The following is a 16,143-nucleotide window of genomic DNA, read 5'->3' as shown; positions in this document are numbered from 1 at the left end:
TCGCTGGCTGTCTCTATCTCTGTTGAATAAATAAATAAAATCTTTAAAAAAAAAAAAAAAGAAAAAACAAAACCACCGTACCATTATCACACACACCCTCCCTCCAAATCTAATGATTTAATTCTACAGTTCGTTTGCTGCAATTGGGATCCTACACATTGCATTTGCGTAGTAGTTGGGGTGTCTCTTTTCTCCCCCAGTATTTTTTTTATGAGGATTTCAAACATTCAGCAAAATTAAGCTGTCTTGACTTTATCACATGTCTGCCCCCCATCTATCTATCCATTCATCTAGAGTCTCTTACTCTGTAGTCACCCCCATCTTTTTTTTTTTTTTTTTTTTACTAAATGAGTTTTTTTTCCCTGAACTGGAGATTGTTCTGAGCGTTTCTTCAGTTGGAGTTAGAGGGGGTGTGTTTGAGGCAGGTGGCCTCTCACTAGTTTTGGCCTCTTCCTCCTCTCACTGTGGTTAGAAGTTCCCAGCCCTGTGTGGTCCTGTGTGGTAAGCAGCTGCAGAGACCACTGTGTCCCCATTTGACTTCGTGGGGAAGGGCGTACCTGGCTGGACCCAGGTTTCTGACTGCGGATTGGTAGGCTGTGGAGAGGGGGCACCACCCTGCAAATGTGGTTTCTGGGGAAGGGGCAGGTATCTTTGAAGTGGTCCCTGTGACCTGGCACCCTGAGAGCAGATGGAAAGCTAGCTGCCAGAGGCGTTCAAAACCAGGTGGGTGGGGAGTCTGAGGGACCATTCAGCAGGGACCTCCTCTGGGCCTCTGCCCAGGGCAGGGGGCTGGGCTGTGCTTCCCAGATCCGCACTTAGGCTCCCAGAATCTGTTTCACTGTCAGGAAGGTCTTCCTAATGCCTCTGGGAGGGGAGAAGCTGGAACACTTTATCCAAATCGGGATAGGGAGTAGGTTTCAGACAAGATGATAAAAAGCCATGTTTTACCTTCTGAGAAGGAAGAATGGGAAAGCCTCGAATCCACCTGGATTCTTATTGAACAACTGGAAATCTAGAACTTTTAATTCTAACATTTTCTTCGGTCCCATAGATTGGCCAGTTGGGAATGGTGGGATGGCCAGAGTAAGGGGAAGGAAGGCAGAATGGAGAGGCAAGAGATGTGGGCAAGGATGAAAACAAAGTCAGTTCAGTTCCCAACACCTACCGAATGTCTACTAAACCAAACACAGACCCAAACACAGCCGCAAAAAGGCTTGAGAAGGACCGGAAGTGTTAGTTGGCAGAACAGTCTGAAACTCGTGGGTATGTGACAGTAGGAACAATTCTTATCCCTGCCCTTGGAATTGCTATTGGAAGTCCTATTTGGAAAGTCCTATTACTTGGAATTACTATTATCTTTGATCGTACTGTTTACAGCCCTTAGGCTTCTTTATTTCTTTATTTTTTTTTTAAAGATTATTTATTTATTTATTCGACAGAGAGACAACCAGTGAGAGAGGGAACACAAGCAGGGGGAGTGGGAGAGGAAGAAGCAGGCTCATAGCGGAGGAGCCTGATGTGGGGCTCGATCCCAGAACGCCGGGATCATGCCCTGAGCCGAAGGCAGATGCTTAACCTCTGTGCCACCCAGGCGCCCCTAGGCTTCTTTATTTCTACACTACCCGAGGCTCTACTCCGCATGGGACGCAGGGGAAACAGCTTGTGTCGTGGAATGTGGTATTATGTTGTTGTTGTGGGCTGGGACCATAGAAATATTGCCTATCTTTATTATCGTCTATAAAATGGGAGTAATATCTACCTTTTAGGGCCGTGCAGCTTAAAGGATACTGTATAATGAAGTACTCGGCACTCAGGGGGCCCTCAGCAAATCTTGATCCCTCTTTTGCCGTAAAAGGGACTCTTAGGGTTCAGGGCAGTGCCTCTCAAGCCATCCGTGGTGAGGGATTACTTTCATGTTTTGGTTTTTTTTTTTTTAATTCCCGATGTGTTGTGCTCTGATACTTTCATAAGATACACAAACCGCTGCCTCTCGTTTTTTTTCATTTTCAAGTCAACAGATTCAAAATTATTTTGTCACATTCTTATCAATGTCCCTGAACGTGCACTCTGAACTGAACTCGTCTCCTCCGTGGGATTGGGTGCCAGACCTGGACCCACCCCAGTCCGCCCACCGCACTTTGAGCAGCACGTGTTCAGAGGACACGCCCATTCTGTTGAGGAGAGGTGGGTCCCCTGGGGAGTATTTCCCAGAAAATGCATTCTGGGTTGCTGGGAAGGAAGCTGGTTTCTCGGGGCATGAAAGGAACGACAGAGCCAGCTCCTGCTGTGGGGAGCTCGGGCAGGTAGTTGGCCCGAGGAGGCAGGGCCTGGTGAGTGAGGAACCAGCCCGGGAGGGACTGTGGAGGGGGGGCCTCAGTTCCCTCGGAAGGAGCAGCTTCCCAGCTCGACCTCTGGTTGAGCAGGTGCAAGCCAGGTTGGAGAGGAGAGCCGCTTGCCCTGCGGCCCACAGCTCCGGAGCGCTGCTCTGGCTCCCCACGGCTCAGCAGCCCAGCCCTCCTCCTAGCTGACACTGGGAAATGGAGAAGATGGCTTTTCACTCTTGAGTTGACTTGGGTTTTATTTTTGACTAGATAATATATTCACATGGCTCAACCTTCCAAAGGGACCGAAAAGTAAAGAGTGAAAAGCCACCTTCCCCGTAAGCCAGAAAGGCCATCGGATATGTATGTGTCCTGTCACGTGTTTGTACATAAACACACGTTTGTGGCCACTGTGTGCACTCTGCTTTCCTGCTGATTTGTCTTGTAATTCATCCTTTAACAGCAGAGACAGAGCTGCTCGTTTCTTGCTAGGGCAGCGTGGGGTCCCTTCTCGTGGAAGAACTGTGCTTTATTTAATCTCCTCCAGTTGATGGACATGAAAGTTGTCTCTAATTTTCTGCTATTCTAACTAACGCTGCAGGAGCGACCTTCTGTATCAGTCGTTTTATACACGTGTCAAGCCCCCTATAGCGGTGGGGTGGCAGAGTCGATGGGGTGCACAGAAGAATTTTGATATACGTCATCAAATCGCCCTTTCTGGAGATCCCACCAACTTCTCCACCAGCGTTGGATGATGGCTTGGACAAAGTACTTTTTTGGCCATTTCCTCCAAATGTTAATTTTCAAAATCATGAGGGAGACAGCAAAGGTTCACTAACAAGCTGTGGCGTCCTCAGAGGGTAAACCTCCAGGGACTCTTCTCTGGGATCTGGGCTTTCAGGCTCTTCTCTTTGGGGAATCTCCTCTCTGGGGAGACACTCTTCAGAGGCCCGCAATTGGGGATCTGTGGCTTTGAGTCGTGAGCAAAGCTGCAGTGGTCCTGAGAGTCAGGAGTGAGTGGCATTCCTGGGTGGGTCTAAGAATGCCATCCTGGCAACTGGAAAGAGCGCTGTGAAGGCTGGGGACCAGGCCGACCTTCCTGGAGGCATTTTGGGTTGGCACGTGACTCCCTGAGCCTCTTGGCTTCCTCACCCAGGCGTGGAGAGGATTCACTTGGCAGCTGTTTGTTGGGCGCTTCTGTTGAGTGGTGGGCCTGGTCCTCACCCTGGTTGCAGGAGAGGGGCAGCGAACCGGTCACACTGAGCACAGCCACCCCACTGGGGTCGTGAAACCACACTTGACCTCAGAGCCTACGCACTGAGCCCTGGGGATCCCACCCATGCCCCGGTCGCCTCTGCTGTAGGTAGCAGGAATGTGGTGGTCACAAGCCTGGAGTTTTCAGTGCTGTGTGGGGAAGCAGCAATAGAACCAAACAGTACAGATTCCCCTGCCAGGCGGTGAGGTCTGGAGATAGGCTGACATAGGTGAGAAAACTCCAGAAAGGGCCAGGACTAGACATGTCCAAGGATTTGCCCTGCTACACTACTAGTACGTCTGCTTCCCGCCTTAACTCTTTGCTTTCGTTGCTAGGTTATCCCTGGTTATGTTAAAATACCGTAAAAATGGAGAAAACTGACTACGGTTACACGGAAATTAGGAGCTCATGAAAATGCATTAAGCCGCCTCCTATATTTTTCCTCTTGGGTTGTTTTGGGGGGGGAATTCCTTCTTGGTCTAAGAACTTATTACCCACAATGGGGCATGGGTGTGACTTTGTCCCTCATTTTAAATTCTGAAATTCTGGGAATTTGTCCCAAGTCTTGGGAACTTTGCCTCCCCAGCCACTAAACTACAGAAAATAAACCCAAAGGGGCAATTTGTACGGTGAGCATGATAGAATGCCTGTGTTTTTTCTCTCAAGGCTGTTTAACTTTATGAAAACTGGGTCTTTATTTCTTTTCTCAGATTGGGGCTGCTCTGGGGCAGGGGCTGGGGTGGCGGGGCGGCTAGGTGGCTACAGGGACATGGGCTGGTTTCAGGGGATGTACCATGTTGAGGGGATCCCTGCCCTGTTTTTCAGATGACTTTGGGAAATTGCTCCTGGCCGAGGCCCTCCTGGAGCAGTGTTTGAAGGAGAACCACGCCAAGATAAAAGACTCCCTCCCTTTGCCCGAGAAGAATGAGCCGAAGATGAATGAAGCCAGAAACCATCTGAGTAGTATCCTTAACCACGGGAGGCTGTCTGTGAGTCCTCGGCGCCCTCCTCTCCTCTCTCTCCTGCCTCCCATCTGCTGTCAGGCAGGGTCCCTGGGTCATCTGGTCATGTGAGCAGCAAGTCTCCCTTAGGGGTTGGCTTTGCGCTGTTCAGTACGGTAGCCACCAGCCGCATGTGGTTCTCGAGCACTTGAAATGGAGCCCGACCAACCTGAGATGGGCTGTAAGTGTAAAGCATACGCTGGAATCCGAAGACTTCGCACAAAATGAAGAACGTTAAAGATGATTAATTCTTTATATTGGTTACGCATTCACACGATAATATTTTGGATAGACTGGGTTAAATAATATATCTTATTAACATTAATCTATTTTGGCCTTTTTTATTGTATTTTTAAGAAATATTTCTTTTATTTCTTTAAAGATTCTATTTATTAGAGAGAGAGAGAGAGAGCATGAGCTGAGGGGAGGGCAGAGGCAGAGGAAGAAGTAGACTCCTTGTTGAGCAGGGAGCCCGACGCGGGGCTCGATCCCAGAACCCTGAGATCATGACCTGAGCTGAAGGCAAACGTTTGACCAACTGAGCCACCCAGGCGCCCTATTTTTGCCTTTTTAAATGTGACTAGAAAATTTTACTAGAAAAATTTAAATTATACGTGTGGTTTAAGTTCTAGTTCTATGTGCCTGGTCCTTTGGGCTCTTTGGGGGTGCCAGCGAAATAAGACCTCAGTGAGCCTGTGATCTAGTTGGAAACGGGCCAACATGTGAAGTTGGCTAGCAACAAAAGAGCTCAATAACAGGGTAAGCCGGTTTAAGTCTGTGCATTTATTGAGCACCTGCTGTATAAAAGGCACGGAGGGGAGGTATGGAGAGAAGTATAGTCAGTTTTCTCTAGACCTTTGCTGCTTCAGGCATGGTCCACCCACCTGTACTATGGGTGTCATCTGGGGAATGCAAAATCTGAATTAGAATCTTCGTGTTAGCAAGCTCTCCCGGTGATTCCCGTGCACATTAAAGACTGATCTGGATTACAGTGTATCCCGAGCAATGACAGGGGTATGGGTATGTCATTAGAGACCCAGAGAGGACGTGATTTTATCAAGAGATGTTCCAAAGCAATAGATTTACTGACTTCAGCATTTATGGTGGGGCGCCTGGGTGGCTCAGTCAGTTAAGCATCTCCCTTCAGCTCAGGTCATGATCCCAGGGTCCTAGGATTGAGTCCTGCGTTGGGCTCCTTGCTCAGTGGGGACCCTGCTTCTCCCGCTGCCTCTGCCTGCCACACCCCCTGCTTGTGCTCGCTGTCTCTCTCTCTCTCTGTCTCTCTGACAAGTAAATAAATAAGATATTTAAAGGAAAAAGAAAAAGCATTTATGATGACGGAGTTCACAAGGCATTGTACTCTGAGGGCGCTAAAGAGGAATCCAGCATGGACCCTGCCCTCAGGGAGGTTGCAGGTTTACTGGGCAAGTAAGTCCTCCTGGCAAATTATCCTAGGTGGACTGTGACACATGCCACAGGAGTAGTGTACATGAGGAGGCAAGTTCAAGGGGGATACTGCCTGGGGTGAGGTGGGGAGTCAACCCAGGGTGATGGTAGTACTAGAATTGGACTCTTTGCCGGCGGTGGGGGTGGCTAGACCTTGCAGGTGGGGAGAGGTGTTGACATATAGAGATAGGCTATGGCATTCCAAGAAGGAAACAGTGTATCATTTAATGGTTCCTCTTATAAGACTTTCATTTAAGTACGTCAGTCAGCAGAAGCGAAAGGGAATGGTGAGAAATTAGGTTATAGAGGTACTTTGCGGCCAGTGAGCGGGGGCTGAAATACCAGGCCAAGAAGTGTGGGGCTTTTTCTGTGGGGGAAGTGTCCTGGGAGTTTAAGGATAGTGCCTTTAAACTCCTCGACAGGGATTACCGTAGCTCTGGGAGGTTTTGTATTGAATTAAATAAACTAGCTGTTTGACCTGGAGCACGGCCCCTGACCTCTTGGGCCCTCCAGTTCCTCATCTGCCAATCAAAAGGGCTGGACTTGATTAGTGGGTCCCAAGCCTTTTCCCCTCAAAACCCCTTTTAATTTTGTTTCTTCTCCAGACTCCATTAACTATTTATTTATTTATTTATTTATTTATTTTAAAGATTTTATTTATTTATTCGACAGAGATAGAGACAGCCAGCGAGAGAGGGAACACAAGCAGGGGGAGTGGGAGAGGAAGAAGCAGGCTCATAGCGGAAGAGCCTGATGTGGGGCTCGATCCCAGATCGCCGGGATCACGCCCTGAGCTGAAGGCAGACGCTTAACCGCTGTGCCACCCAGGCGCCCCTCCATTAACTATTTAAAAATTGTTTTTTTACAATAAAATGAATCAGGCTTATTGTTAACACGTCATTAAATAAATGAGCAGTTTGAATAATAAATAAAAATTCTTGTTTGCCATCCCCCTGCTGACCCCCTTCCCCAGAGTTGAGCGCTGCTCACCATTTGGTGTGTGTCCCACACACCTTGCTCTGTGTTAATGAACACACACACACACACACACACACACACACACACCAGGCTTTCTTCCTTACTAGAGTCATAGGATCCATATTTGACAAGAACTTTCACTTGGAGCTTTCCCCATGCCAATACTTCATTCTTTGTGTTGGCCGAATAGCATTCACATATATTATCAGGAAAACCATTTGCACGCCAAATCACATTTCTGAAGAACAAATTTTACTGTGCTTTAATAATCAAGGACATACACGGGCACCAATAACACTCAGATAGTCACGGTTATCCAGGCCAAACCCAAAAACTTGACGTTGATTAGGTACAATGAAATATTCAAAGTAGTTTGTGGGATTCTCTGTCTTACCCCCAAGGCCATGGTGTGGCTGGGGGACTGTCTCTCCCGGCAGCAGATGAAGGCCCAGCCGGAGTGCGGGGTATCCTCGGTAGCTTTGATGAGATAGGGGGAGAAGTGGTCCTGAGGCCCATCCTCAGGGCAGTTTGGAACTTCCTCCCGTGATCTCTAAGATCCCATCTAGCTCCGTTCTAACTTTTTTTTTTTTTTTAAGATTGTATTTATTTATTTGACAGAGAGAGAGAGACAGCCAACGAGAGAGGGAACACAAGCAGGGGGGGTGGGAGAGGAAGAAGCAGGCTCCCAGTGGAGCAGGGAGCCCGATGCGGGGCTCGATCCCAGGACCCCGGGATCGCGCCCTGGGCCGAAGGCAGACGCTTAATGACTGAGCCACCAAGGTGCCCCTCAGTTCCAACTTTGCTGTAATCAGTTGTCCCGCCCCCTCCCCAGCACCAGGCATTGTACCATCTCATTGGTCCTCTCAGTAACCTGCTGCGGAAGTTACTGTTCTCCCCATTTTCCAGGTGAAGAAACTGAGACCCAGGAAAGGTTAGTCATTAAGCCAACACTTAGCCAATTCTGTCCAGTAAGGACATTAAAACAAAACAAAAAAAGCAAAAAAAAAAAAAAAAAACCAAACCAAAACAAACAAACAAACAAAAATCCCACCCAACAGCAGGAAAACTGTACAATCTTCTTTGGTCATCACTCCATAAAAGAGGAAACTCTCCACACGAAAAAGCAGGACAGATAGGCTTTCAGGAGTAAGGGAAGCTCTTTAAGTAGTGTAAATTTAGCATATGAAGCACTCACATTGTCCTTAATTTTTCCCCAGCTTGGTGGAAGCTCTGTTGTCAGCTGCCATTGGTCCAGCAGGGACACTAGGAGCTACACCCTGTTATCACACCCTGAAGTGTGTCCTTCTGAGCGCAGCTGCCCTTGTCCACATTTACAGTGGACCAGGATAATACTGATAATGACTCATGCCCCGTGTTTATCTAACTCCTTTCCAAAGAAAAGTTCAAAGCTCTTTTCTGGACTTGAGTTGCTCTGATGCTCTTGGCATTGTTGTGATGGGAGGTGAGGGGTGGGTGTCACTGTCTCGCCCTCACCAATGGTGAAAATGAGCCCGGGCAGTGAGAAAATGGGCCTGTGGCTTGAAACCAATATGGGGCACAGCAGAATCTTTGCCCAGCTAGGGGAGACCGTGGGCCACAAAGTTCTGGGAGTACGTAATTTGTGGCCCTAGTGGAGGGAGTAGGTGGCCCATTTGGGGAGACTAGCAAATGCACTTGACATAGTCAGCCTTGGAGAGCTGTCCCATAGTCCGAGCAGGTCAGGCCCACAGGGGCTGAGAGGGTCCACTTGGCAAAGGCGTTATAGGACTTCACTAGCAGAAGGAGTCTCCTGGTATTCAGGGAGGATTCTAGGGAGAGGTGGGCCTGGGCAAGTTCCCAAAGGATGGAAGAGAATCTGGATAGACCAAAGGGAAGGGGGAGACTGTTCCAGATAGGGAGCTGTGTGCGCAAAGGCAAGGGAAAAATGTGTGTTTACAATGACCCAAACACTAGTGTGGGAGGAGACTTTGGCTTTGCTGTGTTCCCTTTCTCTTGGTTGGCTTCTGAGAGGGCCGTAGGTGGTTGGGAGTAGTGGAGGCTTTCCCTGGGACCACAGGTTCCCCAGACTGTGATCTTCCCGAAGGGAAAAAGGGGTGGCCCCTTCCAGCTGGTGACAGGCTGGGTTGGGGGCCAGCGCTGCCTCTCCAAGGAGCGTTGTGGACAGAGCTGCTGCTGGGTGGCGGGGGCCGTGCCCAGAGCCCGTCCCAAAGGGGCAGTGGGCCAGCTGAGCGCAGAGATGGAGGCAGAGGCTAGAGAAGTGGTCATGGAAAGTGGGAGATCTTGGAGCGAGGCCGGACGCACATCCAAGGGCAGGACTTTGGGGCAGGGCCTACCAGACCTCCTGGGGCCCAAGGGAGGCCCTGAGAGTCTCTGTATGGGGTGAAGATTAGGGCATAAGCAGCACTGGAGAAAGAGAGGGAAGAAAACAGGTTTGAATTTAGGCACTTGACTCTGCACTTGGGGACAGTGGCCCAGGAGGCCTTGGCTCTCCTGCCCTTCCTGTGCCACTGCTGATGGGGCCATTCTCCCCACACAGGTCTGCTGTTGTAGCTGGGGCTTCAGCTGCTGGCCCCTTACCTGCACGGGTTCTTTGCACGGCCTTTCACCTCACTGTATATTTGTACAGATATGCATGTAAAGAGAAGCCCCTGCTTATGTGAGCTTCAGGCCCCACAACACTCGGCTGGGTCCCTGACTCCCCACTTGTGTTGAGAACCGGTGCGAATTCCTGAGCACCAGCCAGGGGCTGACACCTCTGGGGCTCCAGGAGAGAGAAGACCAAGCCAGTCTGCAAGCTGGCTGGAGTCTGGTTGGGGGCATAAGACACACACAGAGACACAGACACACACAGACACACACATGCAACAATTAGGCACTCACGTAAGGTCAGTGAGAGCCATAGTGTAGGCAGGTGTGGAGAGCAGAGAGATGTCACACGTGCTTGAGAGCCAGGGAGGGCTTCCTGGTGGAGGGTCTTCGGCAAGTCGGCATGGCTCCGTGGGAGGAGGCAGGGGTTCATCCCAGGGTATGGGGGGGGGGTGCTTCGAGGCAGGAACCTGCTGATGGGTTTGTTCCTTTCAGCCGCAGTACCTGTGTGAGGCCATGCTGATTCAGGGCAAGCTGCACTACGTGGAGGGCTCGTACCGAGATGCCATCAGCATGTATGCACGGGCCGGGATTGATGACCTGTCCATGGAGAACAAGCCGCTGTACCAGATGCGGCTGCTGGCAGAGGCCTTTGTCATCAAAGGTAGGTGCGGGCCCAGCTGGGGCGCCGGAGGGCGCCTGCCCTGGCTCCCCACCACCATGTTCAGCTCTTTGCACTCTGGCCCCCATGTGCCAGGTGCAGGTGCCAGCCACGGCGGCGTAGATGTCGTGTTGGCAGTTGGCCTACAGGGCCAGTATCCAAGATACATAACCCCTAGTAGTGCTCGGGCGCTGACCCCTCAGGTGGACGCCAGTGGCGACCAGGCACGCCAGTGTGTGGGGGCTGATGGCAGCCAGCAGGCCAATGTCAGAGGACTCCGGTTCTCACCTTGGCTCTGTCGAGAACCAGTCACCCACCTGCACGTCCTTGGGCAAGTTACCACGTCACTTTCCTGGCCTCAGTTGACTTATGTGTGAACCAGAGTTGTAATACCTGCCCTCACAGGGTAACCACAACCAAGAGGCCTCCGCTGGGTCACGAGGTTGAGAAAGACTTAAACCACGTGCCATCCTGTTGTCAGGCTGGTGCCGGTGACTGACATTGGCTACCAGTTGGGTGCTTGATGGTATAGAGCAGACTGTCCCTCCTTGGGTATTCGTGGGTACCTGTGGGTGGCATCCAGGGATGGGCAGGTCAGAACCAATTCCCAGAGTGAGGGGTGTTCTGGTGAGGCCCCAGGCACACAGGGTCAGTGATGTAGAAATTTCATGATATGGGGCTGCGGATGGTGGCTCGCGTGGGATACTATTCAGTGCCATTGAACTGACCCCGAAGGGGTTACATGTTAGTAAAAGACTGACCCCAGGCTCCTCCTTCCCCGGGTCTATGAACCCTGGGATCACAGTGACCTGAGGGGGGGCCCTTGGTGGCAATGAGGTGTCCCAGGAGCCCCTCTGCCCAGATTGTTGTCAGGAGTCTTAGATGTTCGGTCATTTCCTTATTCCAGCACCAACCAGTCCCCAGAGAAAAGTCTAGACATGCTTATAGCCACATGGGGATTGGGTGTCTGAGATGGTAGAGTGTCACCTTCTTCTCTATTGTAGGTAGGGACATTCTGTCCATCTTACACATGAGGAAACTGAGGCCTAGAGAGGATACGTACCTTGCCCAGAGTTGCCCAGAGATTTGTGGTGGAACCAGGATTGGAACCTCCCCTCTGTCTCCTTAGGGTCCCAGGGGACTGACTGACATCCGTGCAGTGCACAGCCTCCTTTGACCCTGCTCTTGCTTGAGGGCTGTGTGTCCACCCCTGGGTCCCTTTCCCTTTGGAGAGACAGTTCACATCATCCCAGGAAGTCTGCTGAGATTGTCACCCTGGACAGATGCAGCGTCAGTGTGTGGGAGGGCAGGGGGCCATATGGCATGATCCAGTACGTGGGACCTTCCCCTTTGCTCTCTTATCCCTTTTTCTGGGCCCCGGCGTAGGCCAGTCTTGGGGGTGTACTTCGTTTAGCGTTTGGGTCTTTTGGGCCTCTTGAAAACCACTCTGCCGTGGACTCCCCAAACCTAACACCCTTCCATGGGGGCCCTTTCCAGCACTTTTTCCTGTAGACCTGGCTCTACCTACTGCTCCCTGTTTCCTGCTCTCTACTCTTTCCAGCACGCCTCCAGCTTCTTGGGGGAACACAGTCCTGGTGGTCAGAGGTCCTGCAGGGGAGGTAAGGAGCCAAGAGCCACTGGTGTGGGCTGCTCGGTCGTGGCCTGTGTTAGCTCCCCGCCTCTCACTGACTGCGCGTGGCCTCCCATGTGCCTGCTTCCTCTCTGCTTGTCCTCCCTGTCCTGTTGCAATGACTGCACCTTGCTGCTTGGCATGCTGAGTTTGACCTGACCCTGTGTGTGCTTGAGATCATGCATGTGGCCTCCAGGGTGTGCATGATGTTGATTTTCCTGGGTTTGGGGGGACCTAGTGGGTTTTCCCATGCAGAGAGTAGGGGATGAGGCTGGTGGGTCATGGGGTTGTCTTAATCTGCTGGGCTGCCATAACAGAATACTGCAGATGGGGTGGCTCCAACTGCAGAGATTTATTTCTAAGAGTTCTGGAGGCTGGGAAGTCCAAGATCAAGGTCCCAGCAGGTTTGGTGTCTTGTGAGGGCTCTCTGCATGGGTTGCACATGGCCACCTTCTCGCTGAGCCCTCACATGGCCTTTCCTCCAACTCTCTCTGTCCTTTTCTTATAAAGCCACTAATCCCATCACCCTCATGACCTTATCTAACCCTCATTACCTCCCGAAGTCACCATCTCCAGACACCGTCAGTTGGGGGTTAGGCCTACGTACGACATGTGAGCTGGGGGGAGACACACACATTCAGTCCATTGAAAGGATGGTGGTGGCAGAAGGCCAGAGAATTCACAGTAATAGTTACGAATCCCTTGCTCTGTGCCAGGTACGCCCTGCCCTCACTGAAGCCACACGGTAACCCTGAGTAGGTGTTCTTTTCGCTCCCTTATTACAGCTGAGGCATTACGGTTGACGAGGTGAAGGGACTCATGGATTTCACTGGAAATGACAGAGCTGGGATTTGAAGCTGGGCAGCCAGAGCTTGTAGATACCCCATAGGAGTGCTGCTCAGAATCCTAGATGGAGGGAGATCATAGAAGCAGTGTAGGCCAATCCCTCATGTTACAGACGTGGAAGTCGAGGCGGACGGAAGTGGAGTGCCTTACCCAGGACAGCAGTCAGCTTGTGTTTGAACCAGAATGCTCTACCCGAGGCAGGCTCGCACCTTCAGGCTCTGTCCATCTCCAGGTGGCCTTGCCCCGGAGCCTGCTGGACCAGGCTGTTACACCAAGCTTCTTTACCATTTTGTGCTGGGTTCTGCTTGATGGTTCCACCTTGGTACCGTCCAGCGGGGCAGGGGGTTTTCTCGGCACACCTGGCTGGAGGAAGGAGGATGGGGCCATGTGTCATGGGGGAGCCTGAGCTGGGCAGGCCTGGAGGCTTAGTGGGGGATGTGTGTGGGTATCTCCAGCGTGGAGCTCCTGTTCTTGTTAGGGGAGTTGGGAGCGGGCTCGGGGCCCAAAAGACATAAGAATACGTGCATCTCACCCACTTTCTCCTTCATGGCAGAGGGACCTGGCAGTGTGTCCTTCTGAGGCATCACTCACAAGGCCTAGGCCTTTCTCTGAAGTCGGAGACGTGAACTAGACCAGAAGATGCTTTCTGATTCTCAGGGAGGGCCCTAGACACCAACGGAGGTGTTCGAGAGAAGGGGCCCTTGCAATAGGCTTGGGTTTCTCTCGTCTGGAATGCAGAAACGGTACCTGCGTATGTGTGTGTATCGCATGGGGCTTCCACAACCCTCCAGCTTCCGTAAGGGTTTCATCCTCTTCTTTACTCTATGAGGGGGGAGGCAGTTGTGATGCCCATTCTATGGATGAAGAAATTGAGGCTTGTCCAAGGTCATGAGGCCTATAAGTAGCAGAGCTTAGATTGATGGCCAGGTGGCTGTGACACAGGAGCCCGCCTGGGGGGCAGATTACAGTTACCACTGAGACAGGTTCACGCAGACAAGGAGAGTATGGGTGGTCCGGGAGCCCCTGACAAAGGAGAGGTTCCCAGCAGTTCCTGTAGAACCCAGGGGCCAGCCAGGAGGGACGATGCCTATGGGCACTGTGCTTCTGTCCCTGAGGGTGGCCCACAAGGGAGCCTACCTGGGCCTTGGTCAGATGGGGGGTTTCAGCCTCTCCTGGCCTCCGTTAGCCCTGGGTTGACTAGGAGCTGCAGCCCCCGGTGAAGCCTTGTACCACCGCCCTGTGGGTCCTGTCAGTGCAGAAGCAGCCCGGAGCAGTGGTGTTGCTGGGCGACTTGGTCAGAAAACTTCCTTTTCTGTGTCGACATCAGTCACCGTGTTCTGGAGTGGCAAGTCTGCCGCTCTCCCACCCTGTTCCCCAGGCCCTGCAGTGGCCCCCTTGTGACTTCTGCCGGCCCCCCGCCCCCTGATCAAGCATGTCAGACCAGGGGAAAGCCTTGGGAAAGGCAATGTTCCCAGCCCATTCCAGGTACAGATGATAGATATCTATTTTATTTTTAAGATTTATTTATTTATTTGAGAGTGAGCACGGTGGGGTGGGGGAGAGGCAGAGGGAGGGGTCGAGAGAAACTCAAGTAGACTCCACGCTGAGCGCGGAGCCTGATGCGGGGCTCCATCTCACGACCCTGAGATCATGACCTGAGGCGAAACTGTGAGTGAGACGCTTGACCCCCTGCACCCCCCAGGCGCCCGGTAGATATCTGTTTTTCATGGTGTTGCCCCACCACCATCTTGGTTTGTTTTGGGAGAACATCTTCCATTTATTTTGTATTGAAGAACAATCAAGAAGAATTTGGTTTCGAGGCCCTTCTCAGAAGGTCTGTCCGCAGTGCCGCCTGCCCTTGTGAAGCCCTTGGCGGAACCCGTCTTGATTCTGTGTGCTCGTGGCTGCCCGCCCCGCTGAACTGGAAGATCCTGGGGGACAGGTGGTCATTTCTTCTGCACCCCCAGTCTTCTCTCCCTCTTCTCCCTTCCTGGAGCCATTCACACTCCAGCTGAGTGAGGTCTGCCCCTGGTGTCCCACGTGGTCTACAGAGTTCTGCCCTTTGCCTTTTCTTGAGCTGCTGTTCGTGCCCAACAGGCCCGTTCTTTATTTACTCTGCACAGAGATGGCCCTGACTCCCTGCAGGCACAGTTCAGGTGCCCCCTCCACCAGCAGGCTTCCCTCGGTGATAGCTGCAGCCTATAGCGTTCTCTTTCTCCTTCGAGATCATTGGACCTTGACCCGGTCTCCCCAGTTCGAAGTCAGTACGTTCTTCCTGCCAGGCATCTGGTCTCTGGTCGTTGTACCCCTCATGGTCCCTGGCCCGTGTCTTCCTGGAGAAAGTAAAATTTGCCAGCAGTCGATTCAGCCCGCACCTGCCAGGGATGCCCACATGAACAGTTAGGGTCCCTTCCCTTGAGGGGAACGGCAGTCAGGTGAGCAAAGTCTGTGCTGGTGTGACATGGCTCTGGGAGAAGCAGCCGCTCTGGAGGAGGGGCTAAGCCTGCGGTAGCCATGGCCAGACTCATGAGTCACAAGCTCTAACTGGTGCCACTCTTTCCTGTCCAGTCCCTGAGCAGACAGGGCACAGTGTCAGTGGAGTCGACCATTTGGGAAAATCAGGAAATGGAAACATCCCAGAGGGGGCTGTCTGTAGCTTATTTCTGTGGCCTGCCGGGGGCAGGGCAGTGAACTTCCTGCTGGCCATGGTGCCCCACTTCTGTGGGGAGCTCTGCCTTCACACCTGAGAGGGGCATTTGCAAAGTCCCCTCTGGGGCCTCAGCTCCTTAGCAGCCCACTTCCAAATGGGGGTAACATGCCTGGGATCGCCTTAAGAGTTGAGCGGTCTGAGGCCTTGTTTTCCAGGCTTGGGGTCGGTCTGACTCTAATGCTCTCCAGAAGAACCTCGTAATAAGGCTTTGGACATTTGGCGTCAGATCATCTCCATGGATGAGAAACTAGCACCAGAGGTTTTATTGACACAAAACCATTGGCTCTAGATCTAGGCCTAGAGGTTTCTGTCTCTGCAGCAGGCCTCAGGGTCCCTGTCAGTCGCCAGCCCACAGTTTAGTGGGTAAGCAGTGGGCTGGGCCAGGGAGTGCTCACACCTCTGGCCCACAAGCTGCATGTAGCCCTGTAGCAACACATGAGAGCCACAGCACAGGGTCCTTGTGAAATCCTGGGGGATCAGGCCTTTCCCAGGCCCCAGCCTTAGGTCTCGATAGTATCTCATCTTTCTGTCTCCTACGGCACTACCTTCAGCAGGAGCGGAGAATTTCCAACCCAGAGGTGCCAGGGTGGCTTGGTCACTTAAGCGTCTGACTCTTATAACAGCTCAGGTCTTGATCTCAGTGTTGTGAGTTCAAGCCCTGTGTTGGACTCCATGCTGGGCGTGGAGCCTACTAAAAAAAAAAAAAAAA

The 16,143-nt window shown here is 52.0% G+C and overlaps 1 protein-coding gene across 1 annotated transcript in view; it reads left to right on the top strand.

Annotated features, from left to right (window-relative positions):
- The window catches only part of TTC7A (tetratricopeptide repeat domain 7A), a 115,238-nt gene that overhangs the window by 4,040 nt on the left and 95,055 nt on the right, over nucleotides 1–16,143 (top strand). The window contains exons 2-3 of the mRNA XM_040623505.1: nucleotides 4,402–4,565; nucleotides 10,083–10,251. Of these exons, the coding sequence (XP_040479439.1) occupies nucleotides 4,402–4,565; nucleotides 10,083–10,251 (333 nt within the window). The remainder of the gene's footprint in view (nucleotides 1–4,401; nucleotides 4,566–10,082; nucleotides 10,252–16,143) is intronic.

Source organism: Ursus maritimus, unplaced genomic scaffold, assembly GCF_017311325.1.
Source record: "Ursus maritimus isolate PB19 unplaced genomic scaffold, ASM1731132v1 scaffold_6, whole genome shotgun sequence".
In the NCBI taxonomy this organism is placed as follows: Eukaryota; Metazoa; Chordata; class Mammalia; order Carnivora; family Ursidae; genus Ursus; species Ursus maritimus.
Note: the sequence above shows the minus strand (reverse complement) of the source record. Positions and strands in the feature narration are given on the sequence as shown.